Source organism: Cajanus cajan, chromosome 6 (assembly GCF_000230855.2).
Source record: "Cajanus cajan strain Asha chromosome 6, NIPB_CcT2T_4, whole genome shotgun sequence".
Lineage (NCBI taxonomy): Eukaryota > Viridiplantae > Streptophyta > Magnoliopsida > Fabales > Fabaceae > Cajanus > Cajanus cajan.
Window position 1 is genome coordinate 47,786,209 of NC_138522.1, and position 23,255 is coordinate 47,809,463.

General features: G+C 33.2%; 1 protein-coding gene across 11 annotated transcripts; it reads right to left on the reverse strand.

The window, feature by feature from the left end:
- Positions 1–2,434: 2,434 nt before the first annotated feature.
- On the reverse strand, positions 2,435–23,218 carry LOC109796080 (uncharacterized). 11 transcript variants are annotated; one of them, XM_083077283.1, is made up of 17 exons: positions 18,301–19,193; positions 18,122–18,167; positions 17,248–17,284; positions 16,783–16,834; positions 16,482–16,526; positions 16,225–16,326; positions 16,111–16,144; positions 15,925–15,976; positions 15,654–15,726; positions 15,261–15,401; positions 14,629–14,716; positions 14,359–14,440; positions 13,830–13,919; positions 13,613–13,732; positions 13,054–13,139; positions 3,603–3,683; positions 2,435–2,689 (listed from the first exon to the last, which is right to left on the reverse strand). In XM_083077283.1, exons 1-6 carry the CDS (start codon positions 18,395–18,397, stop codon positions 16,226–16,228), a joined length of 378 nt encoding a protein of 125 aa, XP_082933409.1. In that variant the 5' UTR covers positions 18,398–19,193; the 3' UTR covers positions 2,435–2,689; positions 3,603–3,683; positions 13,054–13,139; positions 13,613–13,732; positions 13,830–13,919; positions 14,359–14,440; positions 14,629–14,716; positions 15,261–15,401; positions 15,654–15,726; positions 15,925–15,976; positions 16,111–16,144; position 16,225. The 11 variants fall into 11 exon arrangements, with proteins under 11 accessions (XP_082933409.1, XP_082933411.1, XP_082933408.1 ...); XM_083077285.1 differs by lacking the exon at positions 16,111–16,144 and having other exon boundaries at positions 16,783–16,825; positions 18,301–19,191; XM_083077282.1 differs by lacking the exon at positions 16,111–16,144 and having other exon boundaries at positions 18,301–19,178.
- Positions 23,219–23,255: the final 37 nt, after the last annotated feature.

Here is a 23,255-nt window from a genome sequence, read left to right on the forward strand (position 1 = left end):
ACTAACATATCTAAAATTAAAGTTAATTTGATAAATACAATAATTTTAGACTCTTAAAGAGCATGAACTTTAACTGATTAGAAAAAATATAAATATTAATTAGAAGAAAAATAATATAAAATATAAATTCTAATTAGTTAGAAAATAAGTACTAATTAAATAATTAAAAGATAATTTTATATATATATATATAATTTATTTTTATCAACTAACGTAACTATTTTATTTTTAATCTAGACTTACATTATTTTATATGAAATCAAAGAGTTTATAATTATATGAGTATTAAAATTATTATATTAATCATAAATAATTTATACATACCTTTCCATGGTATTAAAACGATGTATTTATGTCTTTCCAAATAGATTACTCTCAATTTTTTATTTAAATATATTTATGAAAAATAGTTACAAGTTATATCAAATAAATATAATAAGCATCAATACCATATTTAATTCCGAATTCAACTTTCAACAATAATTAAATTAAATATCAGTTATTAATTAAATTTTCTATGCATATTTCACAGATTATATTAAGAAATAAGCTACTCAATATAAAATAAATAAATAAATTTAGAAAAGAATAAAAAATAAATTAACCTACCGTACATCATGAATTAAATTTTTTCAAAATTATATAAATTCCTTTCTTTTTGTCTTATTATTCAATTTTAAAAAAAATTAAATTATGTTTTGTTAGGTTATGTTTTTAAGATTTATTTTTTAAATGTTTATTTTTTTATATCTTCTAAATAAATATGAAAATATTATAAATATATAAATTATAAAATAAATTATAAAATATAAAAAGACCAATTCTAGGTATATGGTACAATATTATAGTATAAAATAAATTATAAAATATAAAAAGACCAATTCTAGGCATATGATACAATATTATAGTCTCTAACAGTGGTGCATGCAAGGTGTTTCCTTTCATGGAAACAATGGTTTAAACATTAAAAATTGGCTAACCTTTCTAAAATAAAGAATGTGATATAGTGCCTGAAGAAGAGAATTCATGTAACTCTCACGAGAATTGAACTGGTGCTATGATTCTAAAATATACAAACTCAATTAAGTCTTTTCCAATAAAAGAAGAAAATGGGAAAAATACAACACAAATTTGGATAAGATATCCCCAAAAACAAAGGTTTTAAAGGAAAAACACACAAAAATCATTCAATCAGCTAAATTATTCAAGAAAAATACCAATAACTAATAGGAAACAATATTACAATAGAATAGATTAGATTCATCTTGACTATAAAAGTTTGCATCAAGGGAAGAGGATTGCCTAAGTCATTATCAAAACTATTATAACTATTATATATGTAATCAATATGAGATCCTAATATACAAACCTTAGCCCGTCTAGACAACTCAAGGTTGAAGTTTGCAAAATTGAAAATTTGTATATGTGATTAATAACATAACTAAGTATACTTACACATGCAATGTACAATTGCAAATTTTATTTTGTAATAAACAATGGAATATCATTCAAACTGTTGATTTATATCCTATTAGAATTTAGATCTCTTTGATCTTATAATGTACAAAAAATCAATTAAAAACAAAACTTTAGAGCTATTTAAAGAGTAGATAAAAATAAATGAAACAACATTAAAGCATCTACAAAAACACACAAATAAAGTCACACACATCCACATAGAGGGAGTTAGAGATTAAAAAACACGCACAAATAAAGACACGCACTAAGACACACAAATACAAATACAGACACAAATACACAAATAAAGACAAACAGAGACAAAGATAAATTACAAAAAGGCTAAGACATGGCATACACGCACAGACACATATCACAAGCAAAGAGACAAACAAAGCACACACATACACAAATACAAGGGAAAATTTAAGTAAATAATCCATATTTTCCAATCAAACATATTTTCTTTGAGCAATGATATACGTTCCAAAATCGTATTCCGAATCACATTCCAAACATTAAAATATTAATATAATTTTTAATAAATTTATAAAATAGTTATTTAATTTAATATTTTATAATTTAAATTATTATTTTAATCATTCAGAATGATTGTCGACACATACGTTCGGAGGTTCTATATTTTTTCATTTTCTTTTAGATTGATGAACTATTAAATATAGTTCACAGAGAACAAACAAAATAAATGGCACGCACATGCAAATATATTCCAATATGTAGTCATATTTAATGATACAACATACATAAACACATGATAAGATGTTAACATGGATACCTATGCTTTTAATTTGATAACTAAATTACCAAAGCAGAATATGCATAGCTAATTGGCAAAAAGGATGTTCCTCTAGTCTGCTAGGCTTCCAAAGCATAGACTAATGTGGATGTTCTCCCTAATTGAAACACACCTAATATAAGTGCATTAACTAAAAATCAATAATAAAAAAAAGCAGAATCACCAAAAAAAACCATTTTATTAATAACCTAAAGCGAACGGCATGTTAAATTTAGAAAAAAAATTCAAGAAATTGAAACATCAAGCAATCCATGACAATTGCTCAAATCGCTCAGTCCCTAAACTTGACAAATAAAGTACCTTTTTTGGTGGAGTATTGAATATTGATTTGATTAACACTAGTCAAGCTAAACATGGTATTACTCCATCTGGGAGGCAACATCTTTATTCTCCTTTGGAAAAATAAGTATTTGCCTGTTCAATTCAAATAATGTCGATAAGGATCAACATCAAAATGTGCAAACATTTCTCACCTTGATAAATAGGTAATTAGAATTAACAAATAAAATATGGTAACTAGAATTACCAACTAAAGAATATGAGCAGAAAATCACACTATTTTTCAATCGAAGACCCACATTACAAATCAAACCTCTCCACACAAGAAATATCCCTTTGCCACATGATAGACAAAATAAAACACAAGAAATATCCCTTTGCCACATGATAGACAAAATAAAACACGATGTTGCCACCAAATAAATAGTAAGTTACATTAGTTAGTTAGATAGGCAAAATAATACATGATGTTGCCTATAAACAAAGAGAAATGAGAGAGACAAATCAATTTCTAGATTACACTTTAGTAATAAACACTTATTCCAAACAAATTCATGTGCTTATTGATAATCAAGAGTAATAGTGGTAATACATATTATATAATGAAATATTTAATTAAATAAACCAACCCATCCAGCCAAAATGGCCTTTTAAGATAACAAGGATTTTAAAAAAGTTAGTCAAATTTCTTTTTTAAAATGGCAAGGTAACCAACCATTAAAGGAGTCAAGCAATGGGCCCCTTACAAATTGACTAACTGTTCCACCTGCACACTAATCTACCCTTACCAAAATATAATCAAGCAAAATCCTATAGTAGAGAGAGAGGTCTTTACAATTTTTTCAAGAATTGGTTTTTTACAAAAAAAAAAAAAAAAAAAGTCGACAAAATTCAAACAAATCACAAAAAATTTACCTAAATTACCAACACGTGAGCATATGTAGTATGTTTTCACGCTTGCTAAACTTAATCACACAAGTGACATGATTGCTAGGTGAAAAAATTCAATAGTTCTATTCACATTATAAAAGATGTGCAGCAGGAATACCTGGAAGAATAGCTTGACCAACACGCACTTGATTGCTTAGCATCTCAATCATCCTCTTATCAGCAGGAACTTTACGCCTGACTATTTAATTAACCAGAAGAGTCAACTTTCAGCTTTTCAGGTTTAAATAATCAACTAAACCAGTTTGCCTTAAGGCACTGCAAAACCAACCGACCAGAAACTTCCATAATATTGATAAGTGTCTAATTAGTTTGATTTAATACTCACTTGAGACACTTATCTAGCACATTTTGTGTACATATTGATATTATTTTTATCTATATATACTTAGAATCAAAGAGGTGCTTTTGATTAATGTTAGTACAGGGAATAGGAAGCCTTTGATCCAATTTGGTGCTTATTTTGTAGGTTTTGAAACCTGGAGAAGAATGGCTCAGCCATTCTAAAGCGCTCAGCGGAATCAGGTCAGAGAACTTCCCAAACTCAAGGCGCTCAGCCACTTCAAAGCGCCCAGCAGATTGGCCTTGGAGGAGAAGGAGTGCTCTATGCCTTCAATCCGCTCAGCCATTCCCATCCGCTCAGCGGATTTCATCCAGGAACAAGGGGTGCTCTCTACCTCTAAAGCGCTCAGCGGATCTCAGGCGCTCAGCCCTTGAGGTTTCTTCATGGTGAAGAACTCCCAATCCGCTCAGCCGTTTCAAGGCGCTGAGCGGATTCTTCTCTTCCTGCCTACTCTGTTTTAATTCTAGCAATTATAAAAGGGCAGGGGAGAGAGAAAAGGAAAAGGGAGACGAAAACAAAGAGAAAAACAAGAGCGGGGAGCACAGGAGGAAGAAAGAACAGAGTGGGAACGAAGATTTGGAGGCTGGATCACTTGGGAACGAGGATCAACTCCTTTTTCTTCATCTCTTCCTTTGTAATTTCTTCTTCCACTCCTTTGATCTTGTAAATGGCCATGAGAGGCTAAATCTTTGAGGATTGGTCTAGATGTAACTACTAACTCTTCTTCTTCTTAAATATATATATGCATTTCATTTTCATTACTTGTGTTTGATTCTTCTCTTAATGCTTATATCGGCTTGATCACCCGTTGTATGATTTTTGGTTTTTGAATCCGGTTGGAAAACGTTTTTGAAAACCCGAACTGAATCTTGCACCTAAACATCTCTTGCTCTAGGAATAGACTTGATTTGTTTAGTCACCTTGTTCAAGTCATTGCTCTTAATGCAAAGTGTTAATCATAAAACATAGAGGAATCATGTTTTAGATTAATTACTTTAGGATTCAATTTTGAGGGATCTTGTTGAATTACTAAATGAACGTGGAAGTCATGAAGATGAAATCATATTTATTTTAAGGAAATTTAGGAGTTAGCAAGTGCTCTAGGGTCCAATCCTTGTTTCATATAATTGTTCTTATAACTTTTACATTACCGTTTTAATTTTGCCTCACATTAGCTCACTTCCAATCATATCAACATCTCTATATTAATCATTAGAGTAAGAATTACTAAATTCTCAAATCCCTGAGGACGATACTTAAATACTACATCGAAACTTGGTCCGCTTGCCAAGTGGAGAGATTGCGAAAATCTTCATCAAATATCCCCAAGAACAAGGTCAGTTTCAGGATGTATGGAAAAACAATCTGCAAGAAATAAACAAAATTTGTACTAGAACTTCAAGATGACAAGCTTTACGAATTCAACAAATATCCCCATTGTATCATCACGACATACTGAAGAAAGTAAACACACAATCTTGAACTACTAGAAGGGCACCCAAAATGTGCCCCATGTGAAGAATAATTCTCCCAACACTCTTTCATATCTTAATACATTTTACTTTATCTAAATTTGTTGTTTTCCTTTCTCTATTTTCAGCAAGCTTATATATTTAACATTCTTCATTCTTTGTCGTAATATTTTTATTTATTTATTTATTATAAAAGACGAAAATTGTTCAAAAGCAAAAGATATTGTCCTACCAAAACCACATAAACCCAAAACATTCAAGTAAAGTCAATCTATGTGTATACCTCAAATATATGCCTCAAAAACTGCCATCAGCACAGCAAAAAGAACAAACTAAGAGGAGTATTTTGTACCACACAAGAGACAAATAAATTATCGTTAAAATCATTTGATCCTTTATTTAAATTACATTTATGTGACTACCCAGTTCTAATATACAAAGCAAAAACAACTTGACGAGCGTAAACCCCCTATCCAGCTCAACCCCAAAACAAAGAAAGAAACATAGAAAAGACAAGATGTAAAGAAAATAGTAAAGTATATTACTGCATTGTTCTTTCAGAGTTAAAAGTATAATATCAAGATCAGAAAACATTTACCTAGCAAGGTTTAATACAAAAAGTTTTGATGATACAAACTCCAAAATATAAATTATGATTAGTTTTTTCCAAATTAACACCAATAATCGCCAAACAAGACATAATCAATAAAGTACATTAAACAACTGTAGTGCTACTTATCCTAAAAAAACTTCAACAGGTATTTTGATACCATTGCGCAAGAAAGTTGCCACATCAGCTTCATAGGTAAATATTAAATTTATTGACAACCATAAAGGGTTCTAACATCAGAGTCAAGGATAACCATAAAAGGTTTTAACCCCCTTGTTCATCATATGCCAAAAACAAAAATTCATCATACAATAACCATTTTTTTGAATTTAGGGTTAGGGACAATTTTATAAGGTTCATATACCCTAAATTTTATCATGATGAATAAAATTTTTCTCTCGCTACCACGTATTTGCAACATTAGAGTCAGGGACAAACCTTTTTTTTTCATCATTTGTAGATTAACAGAATCATGATGCAATAGCCAAAGAATTTTAATGAATTTAGAATCAGGGACTACTTTATAGGGTTCAGATATCCTATATTTTCTCCCAATGAACAAAAACATCATATCAAATTAGCAACAAGCATTTTCAACATCAGAGTTAGGAACAACCATACAAGATTCTTACACCCATATTCATCATATGTCAACAAAAAATTACTTCATACAACAACAACCAATTTTCCATAAAAGGTTCTAACATCAGAGTCAAGGATAACCATAAAAGATTCTAATACCCTTGTTCATCATATGTCAACAGTTAATATGTATTTGCATTAGGGGCAACAATTAAAGGTTCTTACACCTTTTTTCATCATTTGTCAATTAAAAGAATCATCATAAAATAACAACCATGTTATTATGAATTTAGAATTAGGAACAACTTGATAGGGTTCATATACCCTAGATTTTCTCACGATGAGCAAAAACATCAAATCATATCAGCAACAAAATATTTTCAACTTCAGAGTCAAGGACAACCATTTAAAATTCTTAGACCTTTATGTATTAGATGACAACAAAAAGTTACATCATTGATCATATATAATAACAACCATTTCTCTGAATTTAAGGTCAAGGACAACATTATAGGTTCATGGTAGCCACCAAGTATTTGCATCATCAAATTTATTGACAACCATAAAGGGTTCTAACATCAGAGTCAAGGATAACCATAAAAGGTTCTAACCCCCATGTTTATCATATGCCAACAACAAAAATTCATCATACAATAACCATTCTTTTGAATTTAGCGTTAGGGACAATTTTATAAGGTTCATATACCCTAAATTTTATCATGATGAATAAAAAATTTATCTCATAATCACTACCACGTATTTGTAACACTAGAGTCAGGACAACCATTAAAGGTTCTTACACCTTTTTTTATCATTTGTCAACTAAAAGAATCATCATACTATAGCAACGAAATTTTAATGAATTTAGAATTAGGGACAAATTGATAGGGTTCAGATATCATATATTCTCTCATAATGAACAACAATATCATATCAAATTAGCAACAAAGTATTTTCTACATCAAAGTTAGGCACAACCATACAAACCTCTTAAACCCTTATTCATCATATGTCAACAAAAAGTTACTTCATACAACATCAACCAATTTTCCAAATTTAAGGTCAATGACATTTTTAGAAGTTCATATACCCATGATTTTCTAACGATTAATAAAAATTCATCTCATAGTAGCTACCAAGTAATTGCCTCATCAAATTTACCAACAACCATAAAAGGTTCTAACACCAGAGTCAAGGATAACCATAAAAGATTCTAATACCCTTGTTCATCATATTTCAATAGTTAACACATATTTGCATTAGGGACAACAATTAAAGATTCTTACACCTTTTTTCAACATCTGTCAATTAAAAGAATCATCACATAATAACAACCATGTTGTTATTATGAATTTAGAATTAGGAACAACTTGATAGGGTTCATATACCCTAGATTTTCTCACGATGAGCAAAAACTTCATATCATATCAGCAACAAAATATTTTCAACATCAGAATCAAGGACAACCATTTAAGATTCTTAGACCTTTATTCATTAGATGACAACAAAAAGTTACATCATTGATCATATAATAACAACCATTTCTCCGAATTTAAGGTCAAGGACAACTTTATAGGTTCATGGTAGCCACCAAGTAATTGCATCATCAAATTTATTGACAACCATAAAGGGTTCTAACATCAGAGTCAAGGATAACCATAAAAGGTTCTAACCCCCTTGTTCATCATATGCGAACAACAAAAATTCATCATACAATAACTTTTTTTTTTTAATTTAGAGTTAGGGACAATTTTATAAGGTTCATATACCCTAAATTTTATCATGATGAATAAAAAATTTCTCTCATAATCGCTACCACGTATTTGCAACATTTGAGTCAGGGACAACCATTAAAGGTTCTTACACGTTTTTTTTCATCATTTTTTGATTAACCGAATCATGATACAATAGCAACATAATTTTAATGAATTTAGAATCAGGGACAACTTGATAGGGTTCAGATATCTTGTATTTTCTTCCAATGAACAAAAACATCATATCAATTTAGCAACAAAGTATTTTCAACATAGAGTTAGGGACAACCATACAAGATTCTTATACCCTTATTCATCATATGTCAACAAAAAGTTACTTCACACAACAACAACCAATTTTCTGAATTTAAGATCATTGACATTTTTAAAGGTTCATCATATACCCTTGATTTTCTCAAGATAAATAAAAATTCATCTCATAGTAGCTACCAAGTAATTGCCTCATCAAATTTACCAACAACCATAAAAGGTTCTAACATCAGAGTCAAAGATAACCATAAAAGATTCTAATACCCTTGTTCATCATATGTCAATAGTTAACACGTATTTTGTATTAGGGACAACAATTAAAGATTCTCACACCTTTTTTTATCATCTGTCAATTAAAAGAATCATCATATAATAATAACCATGTTTTTATGAATTTAGAATTAGGAATAACTTGATAGCGACAACAATTAAAGGTTCTAATTTCAGAGTCAAGGATAACCAAAAATTATTTTAATACACTTGTTCATCATATGTCAACGACAAAAATTCATCATACAATAATCATATTTTTCCGAATTTAGGGTTAGGGATAATTTTATAAGATTCATATACCCTAAATTTAATCATTATGAATAAATATTTTATCTCATAATAGTTAACATGTATTTGCAACATTAAAGTTGGGGACAACAATTAAAGGTTCTTACACCTTTTTTCATCATTTGTCAATTAAAAGAATCATCATATAATAACAATCATGTTTTTATGAATTTAGAATTAGGAAGAACTTGATAGGATTCATATACCCTAGATTTTCTCACAATGAGCAAAAACTTCATATCATATTAGCAACAAAATATTTTCAATATCAGACAGGGACAACCATTTAGGTTCTTAGACCCTTATTCATCATATGACGACAAAAAGTTACATCATTGATCATATAATAGCAACCATTTCTCTAAATTTAAGGTCAAGGACAACTTTATAGGTTCATGGTAGCCACCAAGTATTTGCATCATCAAATTTATTCACAACCATCAAGGATTCTAACATCAGAGTCAAAGATAACCATAAAAGGTTCTAACCCCCTTGTTCATCATATGCCAACAACAAAAGTTCATCATACAATAACCATTTTATGGTTGTCGATAACTAGTATGAATAGAAGTTAATAGATTTTCATGTTTAAAAGACAACACGATATCTCTTATCAAATAAAGAGAAATATATAACCAACACTAAAGAGAGTCTAAACATAAAGTAAGTAAACAGTACATACAAAACAAAACAATAGGAGACTACAACATGATGCCAGTGAAAAACTGAATAGATGAGCAAATACGATACAAAATGTAACGTAGAAAAAAAAATGTGGGTGATTTAGTAGCCCAGAACGGGCCGTTCCAAGCTATTAAATTGAACTGAAAATCGTAGTTGAGAACGGGCCGTTCTGGAGGGAGAACAGGTCGTTCTGGTTGGAGAACGGACTGTTTTAGATGGAGAACGGGCCGTTCTGGAGTGGAGAACGGGCCGTTCTAGATGGAGAACGGACCGTTCTGGATGAGTTCCAGAACGGGCCGTTTTGATTTCAAAACGGGCCGTTCTACATGTGATTTTTGTACGTGTTGAGGGAGTGCAGAACGGGCCGTTCCAGTTTCGGTACAGGCCGTTCTGGCCACTCCGGAATGTCTATAAATAGGGATTGGGGGCAGTTGAGGAGAATGAGTTTTTAGAGAGAAGTTTTAGAGAGAATAACTCTCGGTCTGTGAGCTCCTTTCTCTCTCAAATTTCTCTGTATGATTCCTTTTCTCCTCTAGATCACTAACGCCTTCTGGCTTTTCTTGAAATTCAGACTAGGAAGCTTGCTTTGAGAGGATTGAAGTTCCGGGTTGAGCTTCAGGAGGGAATTCTACTTCTTCTCAGTTATTGGCTATTTTGAGCCAATCTTCAGGTAAGGGAAGCTAGAATGTTTGTTATTTTAAATTACATGTGGCTGGATTTGTTGGGTTGGATGAGAGTTTCTAAACTTTCTGACTGGGATTAGGCTAGGCGCAAGTTGAGCGCGCCAGGCGTGGAAGAGCTTAGGGCTCTCAGAGTTGGATGTTGGGCCAGACGTGATTTGGTTGCGTCAGGTGCGGATACTCTTAGGAGTCTCTGTTTCAAGGATACCGAGCATGAGTTGAACGCGCTGGGCGTGGATGAGTCTTAGGACTCTCAGGTTGGGATTAGGCTGGGCGAGCTAAGGCTACGCCAGGCGTGAATATGTTTATGAATGAATTGATGCTTATGCATGTTTAAAGTTGAAGTTTTAGATCATGTATGTATGATATATGATGTATGGTGATGGGTGATTCATATGTATGCTTTGTGATGATACTTATGAATGTTTGAATATGATATGACATGTGTATATGTTCATATGGTTATGTTTATTGATCATAATGGTGGGTAGACCATGTATGATGCATTATTGCATGTGATGTCTTATGACATGTGTATGATTGTTGATCATGATGGTGGGCAGACCATGTATGATGTATGATGCATGATTGCATGTGATGCCTTATGGCATGAGTCTAGCCTAGGACTTGAGGAGAGGAAAAATATTTTCGAACTGGAAGAGCTCACATAGAGTCTCTTGAGAGTGGTGCTTGGATAGGCCACTGAAATATGAGTGGTGTTCAGGGAGGCCACTGGATTTGGGAGAGTGGTGCTCAGATAGGCCACTAGGTTGGGTGAGTCTCCTCTAAGTCCTTAGCTAGTGTTGGAGCGGGGTATGAGGTCGAGGGTTATTCCCTTAACCAAGTACTCGGGAAGGTGCGTGGATCCTTGCGGATAGTCGGTGGGCGAACTCCACAATTAACTTGGTTATGCATGCCAAGGTCGTGGTAAGCCCGTACCCAGCTGTGCTATACCTGACGGTAGATCTAGACTTCCAATTGTGTAAGTGACATCATCCGAGTAAATCCGAGTGAGGATTATATCCTGTTTAGCTGTGACCGAGCGGGCGCATTGGGCGTGAAAACGGTTGGGATGATTTCGGTAGGATGGAATGTCACTTATACAACTCTATTGTTATGGAGATCTCCTAGGTGTATGCGTGACGACGCATTAGATGATTGATATGCATTGATGTCTGTCATTAAATGCATTTATTGCATGATTATTAATATGATGAAGTGTGGTGTTTGACTTCATGATTGGTAGATTGTATTTTATGCATGAGTAGTGCTGGATAGAGTGTATGGTGTGACTCTATGAACATGATTGATAGTTGGATGATGTGTAGTATAGATTTTATTCTGTACTTGTATGATTGGTTTTGAACTCTAGCTTACCCTTCTGTTTTCATGTGGTGGAACTGCGATGATCATACTTGGTATGGGAGCAGGTCAGGGCTAGGTTGGAGTTGAGGTGTTCGCTGCGAGACGGGGAGTTTTGATCCTCGAGTTAGAATTATCATTTGGGTAACAGTTTTGTCTGTGCTTGACCGGCACTAGGGAATATTATTTTTTTGGGATAACTGTACATATATGTTGTTCTATTTTATAACCAGAAACTTATTTATTTTCATTTTTATTTGTACATGTATGTATGAGTTATCCAGCTTAATATTTTTCTTAGTTTCACTAGCAGTAGTATGATTCCACTAAGTGTAGAGACCATGGCGGGTCGTTACACAAAAACCATGAGATAGATAAAAACAAAACTAATTTGAGAACAAGCCTTAATATAATGAATTGCACCATGCAAGAAACCACCATGATAAGGGTCTTGAAAGTGACCAATATTTACAATCCACACCAAGACACAAATCCATGCTAAAGGAACCACAATCACAATTTGAAAACACAATCAGAAACATTAAATCATTTCAATCAGCACCAAGTTAGAACACATGCTACAAAAAATTGCAAATCAAAATACTCTCAAGAATCAAATTGCATATAAATTCAGTTCGGTAAGTTATTTAGTCCCGACTTGGTCATGTGACCATCAACCCACCAAAACTAATAGACAAAGTGTTGATTTGAAAGTTAAGTTGGTACAGTTCTTAACATCTTGGTGATTAAAATTTTATATTTTCTAAAATTTAAATACTTTTTGGTCACTATAATTTCATGAACTTAACATTTTAATCTCTATAATTAAAATCATTCAATTTTAGTCTTTATAAACACTATTTTTGTTTTCTTTTCATCCCTATCATCTATTGCTATATAGATTAAAAGGTAAATTTATGAAAATATGAGAACTAGAAAGAAACAAAAACACTAATCATAGGGGACAAAAATGAAATGTTTTTAATTGTAGAAACTAATAAGTAAAGTTTATGACCTTAAAGGAACCAGAAGGGTCCTTACCCTATTTATTAAAAACTAAAACCAAACCAAATTTTCTACACGAACAAGGATTTTTCCATATTAGATTTTAGATAAGTGTCATTACCTTAAACATAATTTCAAGTTGAACTTAAGATATCCAAAGCAATTTGAAAACAATACTTAAACCTTATTAGCCACATGCTGGATGAACAAAGGATGCAAGCTTCATACCGAGAATAAAATGTTTGTTTTGTCTTGGTATACAACATTTTTTGTTGTGGTTGTTTTAAGCTCTTTCTCCAAGGAGTTGCCCTCACCTACAAACAACAAAATGTATCTCATAACATATTAAACTAGTTAGATGTTTGATGATAGATATATCTAAGTTTTAGTAAACAATTGATACACTCATACTGTCATACACATATGTTGGATTGAAAATAAATCACTTGATACTCTTGTTCACATAAGTTTTGCCTTATACAGACATGGTGTGCTTGACATATTTACCTAACACAATCTTTTTGAAAGGATGGTTATGCATGAAAGCTTAATTTAAAGGCTTACTTTGCAATGGCTAAAAGGCACTTTTAAATAGTCTAACAAGTACCATTAGTAGTGGTAATACATATTACATGATTAATGTCATATAATTCAATAACTTTTAATACTAGTATACACTTGTCAAATTAATTTTTGACCGCAGAAGTCTAATTTCAAATTACTCACCACATGACAAAAAAAAAATCCTAAATTCACCAATGAAAAGAAAATAAAATTACTTACTTACCAAATAGATTATTTTAAAACTTACAAGTCTCCATCTCATCCCAAGGAAGTCATTATTTACCATGCCGTTCTATCAAATCCTTGCATCATAGGGGATATTCAAAAGCCCTATAGCCACCATCTTGTTATATTGTTGGGGCCATAAAGGGAAAAAAGAAGCATTGTTAGTATGAAGTTAATGGAAGGACTGAGATTGTTTTGTTTAGTAACCACAATACCTTTTGATAGGACAAAACCACTCATACCAAAAAGGATGAACAATGTAGACGATCCCAAGTGTTCAGCCACTGTCAGTTCCCTCCCAACTGCTGCAATTAATCCGAACAATGCCAAACCCATTTCATTTACAAATGCAAGAAAATAAGGTATTACCTAAAACAATCTGCATTAGGTTAACATGTAAATACATATTATATATTAGTAGGATTCAAATAGAAAATGAAAAAAGGGAGAAAATAGTAATGCATAAGTTTGCTAAGTATTGTAAATAATGAACACGGCGATAAGTATCACGTGTCCTATAAAATAAACAAAAGAAACAAATAATCATATTGTTAAGAGTTGTTTAATCAGTTTCATCCATAATGCATACATCAAACCTTAGATCGGCAAGCAAGGGACTATAAACAAGTAACAACAACAAATTTGGCCAATTTAAACCAAATCTAGGAGCCTACATCCAGAAGATATGGAAGCAGAGAAAAGGGGCAAGTATTTAGCCTTAAAGATATGTAGCAAGTCATTCACCTCAAGGTTAACAAGCTGCCTCCGCAAATAAGCACTTCAATCATTTTGTGCAAAAAAAAAATAGCACAAGATTAAATTAAACCTACAGAAAGCACCCCAAAAATACTTCATTAAATAATTTTTAATACTAGTATACACTTTTCAAATAAACTTTTGAATGAAGTAGGCAAAAAATCTTGGAGCAAGAGTCTAATTTCAAATTACTAACTTGCCATAAGACAAAAAAAATTTATGAATTCACCAAAAAAAAAAAGAAAATTACTCACTTACCACAATTTGAGTCACAAAAGTTCAAACATCTAATTTCGATTTAAATTTGGGGGACAAAGATTTCACCTATGCAAATCGTGTGACCATCCTACAATGAACATGAGCAATGATTAAATAAATCTACAAAAAACTAAGAAATGAAATTCAAACAAAAGACGGGGACTAAAATTAAGAAAGAAAATTTAAAGTTATGAAGAAAAAAGAATACCACCAAAATATGATTGAAAAAATTTATAGGATAAAATAGCCCAATGTTTCTTAAAAGCTGCATAATCAATTGTGATATTAGCACACAAGCCTACCATAGTTTGTTTATCATATATTTAAGGTGAAGACACTCAAAATTCAAGTACGTGAGAAGTATGTACAATTAGAAACAGATTTTATTGCAAATTGTATTAATACTAAGAAGATGCTACATAATTAAAATACATGTTGCAATTAGGTTTTTATTGGTTCAAAATGTTCCATGGACAAAACTATCAAAACAACTAAAAATATCAACAAATCGATCCATAATTCAATGAGGATAGCACAATCCAATTGGACACTTGGGGCAATACAAAATTTACAAAAAAAAAAACAAATGAATAAATATTAATTTTGATGTTTCAATGTCAACTAAAGCTCACCTTTGCAACTTCATATTGGTAGTCAGAGTCCAAGTTTTGTAACTGTAAATAATAGTGGTGCAGCCCAAGGTCTCACCCAATGGCAAGGAGCTAACAATCGCAATCAACCTAACCATACGCTTTGTTCCAAGAGCAAAACACCTATTATAAAAGAGAAATAATTAATACAAGAAAGGAAAAAGAAAAAATCAAGACTAGATTAACTTACCATTACATTGAATATATACCGATTTCTTATAAAAAACTAATTCAAACAGCATATTAAAATAAGTCTACCGTCAGTAGGGAACCAAGTAATTCTATTTAAGGGACTCAAGACGCTTCTATAACACAACCACAACACAGCAGCTGATTTGTTTCCTTTCAGCTCACAAAATAAAATAAAACTAATACCTCAAGGACACTCATAAAAGGGCGTTAAGAAATGTTGCCTTATTGTTTGCTTCCGTTCACAAAAATGATTTCTCTGAAAAAAAGAGCAATAAATCATAAATGAAAAAAAACATTAACTCTAAAAATTAGGCACCTTATTTTATAGTATATATGTAAAACAAATTTTAGATTCAACAAAAACACACAAGAATAAATTTTCTTTATCTATATATAATCAAAATTAAGATATTCAAAATTAATGACTTCTATAGAAATAGATTCCTAAACTCACATTGTAAAAACCACAGGGAACCCTTCAAGAATTGCTGCAACTGCTAGAGCAACTGGAAAGTAGAAGGAATATGATTAGAAGTTAAAAGATTTTCATGTTTACGAGACAACATGATATCTTCTATCAAAAAAAGAAAAATATAACTAACCCTAAAGAGAGACTAAACATGAAGTAAGTAAACAGTACCAAATCAAAACAAAAGAAGACTACAGCATGATGCCTGTGAATAACCAAATACATGAGTAAAATCTAGATAGAAATCATGATATAGATAAAATCAAAACTCAATTGAGAACAAACCTTAAAATAATGAATTGCACCATGCAAGAAACCACCATGAGAAGGGTCGTGAAAGTGTCCAACTTTTACAATCCACACCACGACACAAATCCCTTCGACGAACTGTAACATAGAATTAAAGGAACCACCATCACAATTTGAAATAAAACAAAATAAAAAGATTTGTCAAATAAGTCATACAATTGTATATCAATAAAGTACATCAAACAATTGTAGTACTACTCAGCAAACAAAAACTTAGACAGATATTTTGATACCATTGTGCAAGACACTTGTCACATTAGCTTCATAGGCATGTATTCCTAAGACAACATAAACGAGAAACGGACAGATAAAAGTGAGTTAAAGTTAAAACAACCAACATAAGAGAAATCCACAACAAAATTGACATTCAATAGTAAGAAGTTTTGATTAGGCATGCGGACATATAACAAGAAAAATAGAAACAACAATAAGCTCAAGCCTTAAATTTAGTAAAATTTATCCAAAATCAGTGAATATTAATCATTATCAATAACATCGTTTGGGGCTCTAAATTTATTAGTGTTTTAAATTTACCTCCGGAACTTTTTTGGCATTTGTTTCTGCAATGAATCCGACCCTGCATTTTCTGCCAATTAATATCATTAGAATAACCCCCAAATAACAAATTCATTTTTCAGTCAAAAAACTAGTACAGATAACGAAATCAATCAAGGATAATGTCACAAAATACAAAAATTCAGTACATATTCTTGTTCAAAAGAATAATTTTACAAGGAACTTTGTCACTTCCCAAGAGTTTACCAATTACATAATAACTCATTCAGCATTGTACAAATATGCTCCATCATTAATTATAACAGAAATCATTGAATTCATAATATACAGCTTATATTCAAAGGATACAACTTTAACAGTTTCAAGGCATTATGCATATTATTGTTAAGGTATAGACCAATTAAAGAAAATGATGCTTTCCCAAATAATCTGTGCACAAAAATATCAAATCAAACATGACATATGAATGCAAATATATCTTACAGAAGGCTCCAGAAATGCCATCAAGCCTGTTTCTCCACTAATACATGTCAAAATAAAAGATACAAAAGCAACAACAATTAGTATCTTTATAAGAAGCAAATCATCAAATTAATTCCAAACCAATTTCCAAAAAGGAGCTCTTGCAAAATCTATTCAATAAAATTTAGGCAACAATGATACCTGATTGAATTTAGGCAACAATCATAAATTTCAATAAATTTAAGTTAACTTTATAGGTTGCCTTCTTAAGAAGCAAGGACCTTTGGTCAGAATGTTCACAAGTGACCAATGGAATGACAACAAGTTTTCAAATGTGGTTCTACTTAAGGAGTTTTGGAAGAATGTTGTAATTTGTCTAAGGGGTCATTAAAAAGACCATTGTGGCTGTTAGATGCCTAACTGATGTAGGATTTTAACACACAAACCTCTACCTTACTAAACACCTCAAGGCTTAAGTTTGCAAGATTGGAAATTTGTAAATTTGATTAATAGTATAAGAACAAAATATACATACATACACATGGAATGCACAAGTACCAGATGCAATTTGTAATAAACGATGGAATATCAATCAAACTCATGGACAGAACAAACTCAATTTATATCCTATCAGAATTTAGATCTCTGAGCTATGATTCGATCTTATAACATGACCAGAAAATCAATTAAAAAAAAACTACAAAGCTATTTTAAGCGCAGATAAAAAGAAACGAAACAACAATAAAGAATCAACGAACTATACTTTGTTGCCTAGATGTAGACATACAAAGAAAACAATTCTTGAATCAAAGAAAAACAAGACTCAGCAAGAAATAAAACAAGAAATCGAAAAGTAGAGAAAAGTAGAGAAGCGCATAACATTACTTCGTTTTACCTTCCATCGGCCAAGGTCTCCAGAATGAGGAACAAAGAGAAAAATCCTAGCGAGTAGCAAGCAAAGATAAACAAGAATCAGGAAGAAATAAAACAACAATCAAAAAGAAATCAAACAAGAAATTGAAAAGCTGATCGAATCTGAATTGTAGAAATCGAAGAAAAGGAAAAAAGAATAACGATGACATCTAACGGAGGCGAGGCATTGATGTGTGACGGTTGCTATAGAAGAATCAGAGAGACTCTCGAAAGTGGAAAACCCGAACGAACAAGGCATTGATGTGTGAGGGTTGTTATCAAACAAACAGAGAGACTCTCGAATGAGGAAAACCCAAACGAATAATGAGTGACGCTGTGAGTCACACAAACCAGTTATAAATAGAGACGGGGATTGACTGCTTTGGTTCAATCGGTTGCCTTCGTGTTATTTTAAGAATAAAGTGGGTTGGCCCGGTACAAATGTTTTAAACTTAAATAAATTCCTTTCATTTTTTATATTTTATTATACAATTCAAATTTTTTTTAAAAAATTAACTAGTTGGCTTTTGCTAAATTATATTTTTAAGACTTATTTTCATTTCTTATTTTTAAATATTTATTTTCTTTATACCTTCTAAATAGATATGTAGATATTAAAAATATTTAATTATAAAATATAACAATACCTAATTACCAGTTTTTTAGTTTAAAAACTTAATTGGAAATTCTAAAAAGTTCATAAAAAAATAAAAAATGATTTACTATTAAAAATATATATACAAAAAAATTATTTTGTATAATAAATTAGAATAGATATTTCAAGGGAAGTGTTTTTAAAAAATATTTTAAACAATGATTTTTCAACTGTTTTTTAAGGAGTGTTTAAGATATTTTTTAAAAAAGTTTTCATTTCTTTGAATTATTACTTCTGTTCTTCTGTTCTTATTCATAAGATCTAATTCAAGATAATTACTAATTTTTTAATATAAGATACAATTTATATTATTCTTTTTAATTATTTTTAGACTAAAATATCTCTAATTAAAATATATTATCTTAATTTAATAAATACAATAATTTTAAACTCTTAAAGAGCATTAACTCTAATTTTGATTAAAAAATACAAATATTAATTAAATAAAAATAATATAAGATATAGACTCCAATTGATAAGAAGATATATAAATATTAATTAGATAATTAAAAAGAAATTTTATTTTATCAAATGAATTAGGTAATTAGATAATTAGGACTTATATATGTTTTTTAAGATATATTTTAAAAATAAACATTTATTTTAAGCAAATTCATGTACTTATTTGAAGCCGCGATTAGTAATATGGCTAATGAAAGAAAATGAGAAGATGATAAAAGAAATAAGGATATCTTAAGTGATTACGATTTTAATTTAGATGATCTACTTTAGCCATAGGATTAGTGTATAGAGGTTTAAATTAGGTGCAAGTGGTTTAAGTTGTTTTGATATTGCAATGCAGAAGTTTTTGGTTGGTTGTTTCAATTTTTTATGGAATTTAGTTGTTGACTTTTTTATGATTATAAATATGCTATTATGAATTTAAGCTTAAATTAAGTATTCTTTATGTTATGATGGCCTTTTACCGTCTTATTTATACTATTTTAGATGCATATATATAAGAATTTATATGCATATATTTGGATTTTATAATTTTAGTAGAATCTTACATTTTGTGTTATGAGTTCATGATTTATGATTTTGTCACCTAGTTTTGAGTCGAACTGAAATCTCGATTTTGACTACCTTGATTATATGTATAAGTATTATGAATATTGATTTTCATCTGATCTAACTAAACAAATTCACAAAATTAAATTTGAAGTAAAAAACACTAGTTAAGAGATAACATAAAAGGGTCAAAAGGATAAAATGATGATCAAAATATAGGGGTTGCTGCTGCCAGATGGGTCTTGGCACACGGATCCTGTGGTAATGAAAACGGAGGCAGTCAGGTTCTTTAAGGAGCTGTTCTCAATTAACAACGCTCATGGGCCGCTAGACATGCATGCGGGGGTTCCACCTGGCCTGGGTGGAGAGGCCCAATCTGCCTTAACTGCCCCAGTTACGAGGGAGGAGGTTCGCCGGGCGGTGATGAGCATGAAGTCGTTCAAGGCACCAGGGCCGGATGGGTTTCAACCGTTCTTCTTCAAGCAGTACTGGCCTATAGTGGGGGACGAATTATGGCGCACAGTGAAGGATGCATTTCAGTTGGGGTACTCGGACATATCACTCTTGGAGACACAAATGGTGTTAATTCCGAAGGTGGATCATCCGGTTAGTCTCAAAGATTTTCGTCCTATTAGCTTATGTAACGTTGCCTGGAAGGTTATTTCTAAAGTGCTTGTGGCTCGTCTTAGACCTTTCCTGCAGGATGCCATTGGTCCTTTTCAGGGTAGCTTTATCCCTGGGAGGGGGACTCGTGACCATAGTATTATTGCTCAAGAGGCCTTCCACTTCGTACGGAAGGAAGGCTCACGTGTGGGCTCCTTGGCCTTAAAAATTGACCTTGAAAAGGCGTATGACAGGGTCAGGTGGGATTTTTTGGAGTCTACGCTGGTGCAGTTTGGGTTTCCAAGAATCACAACTCAACTTATCATGTGGGGGTTGAAGAATTCGTCCATCTCACTTCTATGGAATGGCAGCACTCTACCGTCCTTTGTTCCGTCTCGTGGCCTTCGGCAAGGAGACCCTTTATCTCCGTATCTGTTTGTTTTCTGTATGGAGCGTCTAGCCCTTAGGATATCTGAGTTGCTCTAGGAGGGTCTTTGGAAACCAATTAAGCTTTCCCATGGGGGGTTATCGCTATCACACTTGTTCTTTGCGGATGATATTTTACTGTTTTGTCAAGCTTCAGATGATCAAGCGCAGTTGGTGGCGTCAACCTTGGAGGAGTTTTCGCGCGCTTCAGGCTTGAGAGTCAACTTGGCTAAGTCAAAGTTTGTGAGCTCGAGAAAGGTTTCACGGCGAAGGATAGATACGTTGGAGGGTTTACTTGGGATTGATCATACGGCTCGGATTGGGAAGTATTTGGGGGTTCCCATGACGCATGGTCAACCGAGGTGCGCAGATTTTTATGATGTACTAGATAAGATCCAGAGTCGACTGGCGGCTTGGAAGTCCAAACTTCTTAATAAGGCAGGTAAGTTGTGCTTGGTGAAGTCTACCATATCCTCTATTCCAGTGTATAGCATGCAAACATTGTGGCTTCCTCAAGCAGTGTGTAATAGAATCGATCAGGCTTGTCGTCGTATGCTTTGGGCAAAATCTGACAACACTCGGTTCTGGTCTCCTGTGAGCTGGGATGTTGTTACTCAACCCCAAGAGTTGGGCGGCCTTGGGGTTAGGGAGGCACGAAAGGTGAATGTATCACTCCTGGGGAAGTTAGTTTGGGATATGCTTACCGCTCCACAGAAGCCTTGGGTTCAACTCCTGAGTGATTGTTATCTACATGGGAGCTCTATCCTGTGTGCTCCGAGCAGAAGGGGTGCTTCTCCAACCTGGTCAAGTCTTATTAAGGCCCTCCCTTATCTTCGTGAGGGATTCGAGCCTCACTTGGGGTCGGGTGCCTCATCCCTTTGGTACAAGGATTGGTCATCCCTTTGGTACAAGGATTGGTCAGGCACTGGACTTTGGTGCCAGAAAGTGCCTTTCGTTCACATTGCGGACACCAATAAAACGGTCGTGGACTGCTGGGTTAGTGGAAACTGGAACTTCACTGCCTTGTATATTGTTCTCCCGGCGGAGCTGTTACTTCCGGTCCAACAATTGAGTGTCGTTAATTCCTCTTTGGGGCTGGATCACTTTGTTTGGAGGGGAGATAGCTCGGGTTGCTATACCGCGCCTTCTGGGTATCGCTTTCTGACCACAGTGTTGTCGACATAGGGGGAGGAAGTTTGGAAGAAGACCTGGAAATTAAGGATCCCTGAGAAGGTTAAGTTCTTTTTGTGGCAATGCCTTCACTCAGCACTTCCAACGAATCAGGTTCGGGCTGATAGGAGGTTGGCCGAATCTGGGGCTTGCTTGCGTTGCTCTTGCCCTCACGAAACCATTTTACATGCCCTTCGAGACTGTCCATATTTGCGAGAGGTGCTGATGTCTAGCGGGATCAGTATGGGGTGGTTTTTCTCTGTAATGGATTGTTTTCAGTGGTTGAAGAAGATTATATTACATAGAGAGGCTATCCAGCTGTCCATTACTTTGTGGTGGGTTTGGCGTTTTAGGAATAATATGTTGTTTAATGACGACCTTTGGCCGATTTCGGTGGTCCGTCGGAAGGTGACTCTGTCTATGGTGGAGACCAGTGAGTATAATGCTAAGCGGCGATTATGGGCGGAGCATGCCATATGGAGTCCTTCGGAGCATCCGTGGGTCAAACTAAACACAGATGGGAGCTGGTTGCGTGGGACTTCTGCTATGGGGTTGGGTGGAGCCATTCGGGATTGGGCTGGTATGTGGCGAGGGGGTTTCTCGCGTGGAGTTTTACATGGTGATGCGTTATGTGCTGAGCTGTTGGCTTTGGAGGATGGACTAGCGTTTTGTTGGGAAGGCGGGTTTCGGAAGGTGAGTTGTGAATGTGACTGCCTGGGAGCTGTTACGCTGTTTCAAGATCGGCCAATGGATAGGGATTACCTGCATAAGCATTATGATGTTATTCGTCGGATTAAGGGCATGCTAGCTAGGGAGTGGATCGTTCACGTCAGTCATATCCCTCGAGAGATAAATTCAGTAGCTCATACGCTAGCTAATTAGGGTGTACGGAACATAGGTTCTAATGTATTTTGGAGGAGTCCTCCAGACTTTATCCTGTTTTCTTTAGGGCAAGACTCGGTGTCTTGAGTTTGCTTGCTGTTTTAATTTTCATTCTTTACCAAAAAAAAAAAGCCCAATACAAGATTTCCTTAACGGAGATATCTATGGTAATTAGAAAGTTGGACTTGGGTCAAACGAAAGATAAAATTATTGTTTTGTGTCACCCTGTAGTTATGAGTAAACATTAGTATGAACTAAGTATGAAGAGAGTCCTCAAGACTAGACATAGCATCAACTTTCGTATCAAAAGAAGACCAGGTATACAAGTAGTGTTGCCTACCTTCATATAAGTATATTGGAGGCCTGCATA

What these genes read in the sequence shown, in the direction of transcription:
- LOC109796080 (XM_083077283.1), bottom strand. Translation starts at nt 18,397, where the DNA reads ATGCCTTGTTCGTTCGGGTTTTCCACTTTCGAGAGTCTCTCTGATTCT. An exon ending in CGCCTCCGTTAGATGTCATC is followed by an intron (nt 18,168 to 18,300) that starts GTTATTCTTTTT and finishes GCTACTCGCTAG; the next exon opens with GATTTTTCTCTTTGTTCCTC. An exon ending in GAGACCTTGGCCGATGGAAG is followed by an intron (nt 17,285 to 18,121) that starts GTAAAACGAAGT and finishes GACATGTATTAG; the next exon opens with TGGAGAAACAGGCTTGATGG.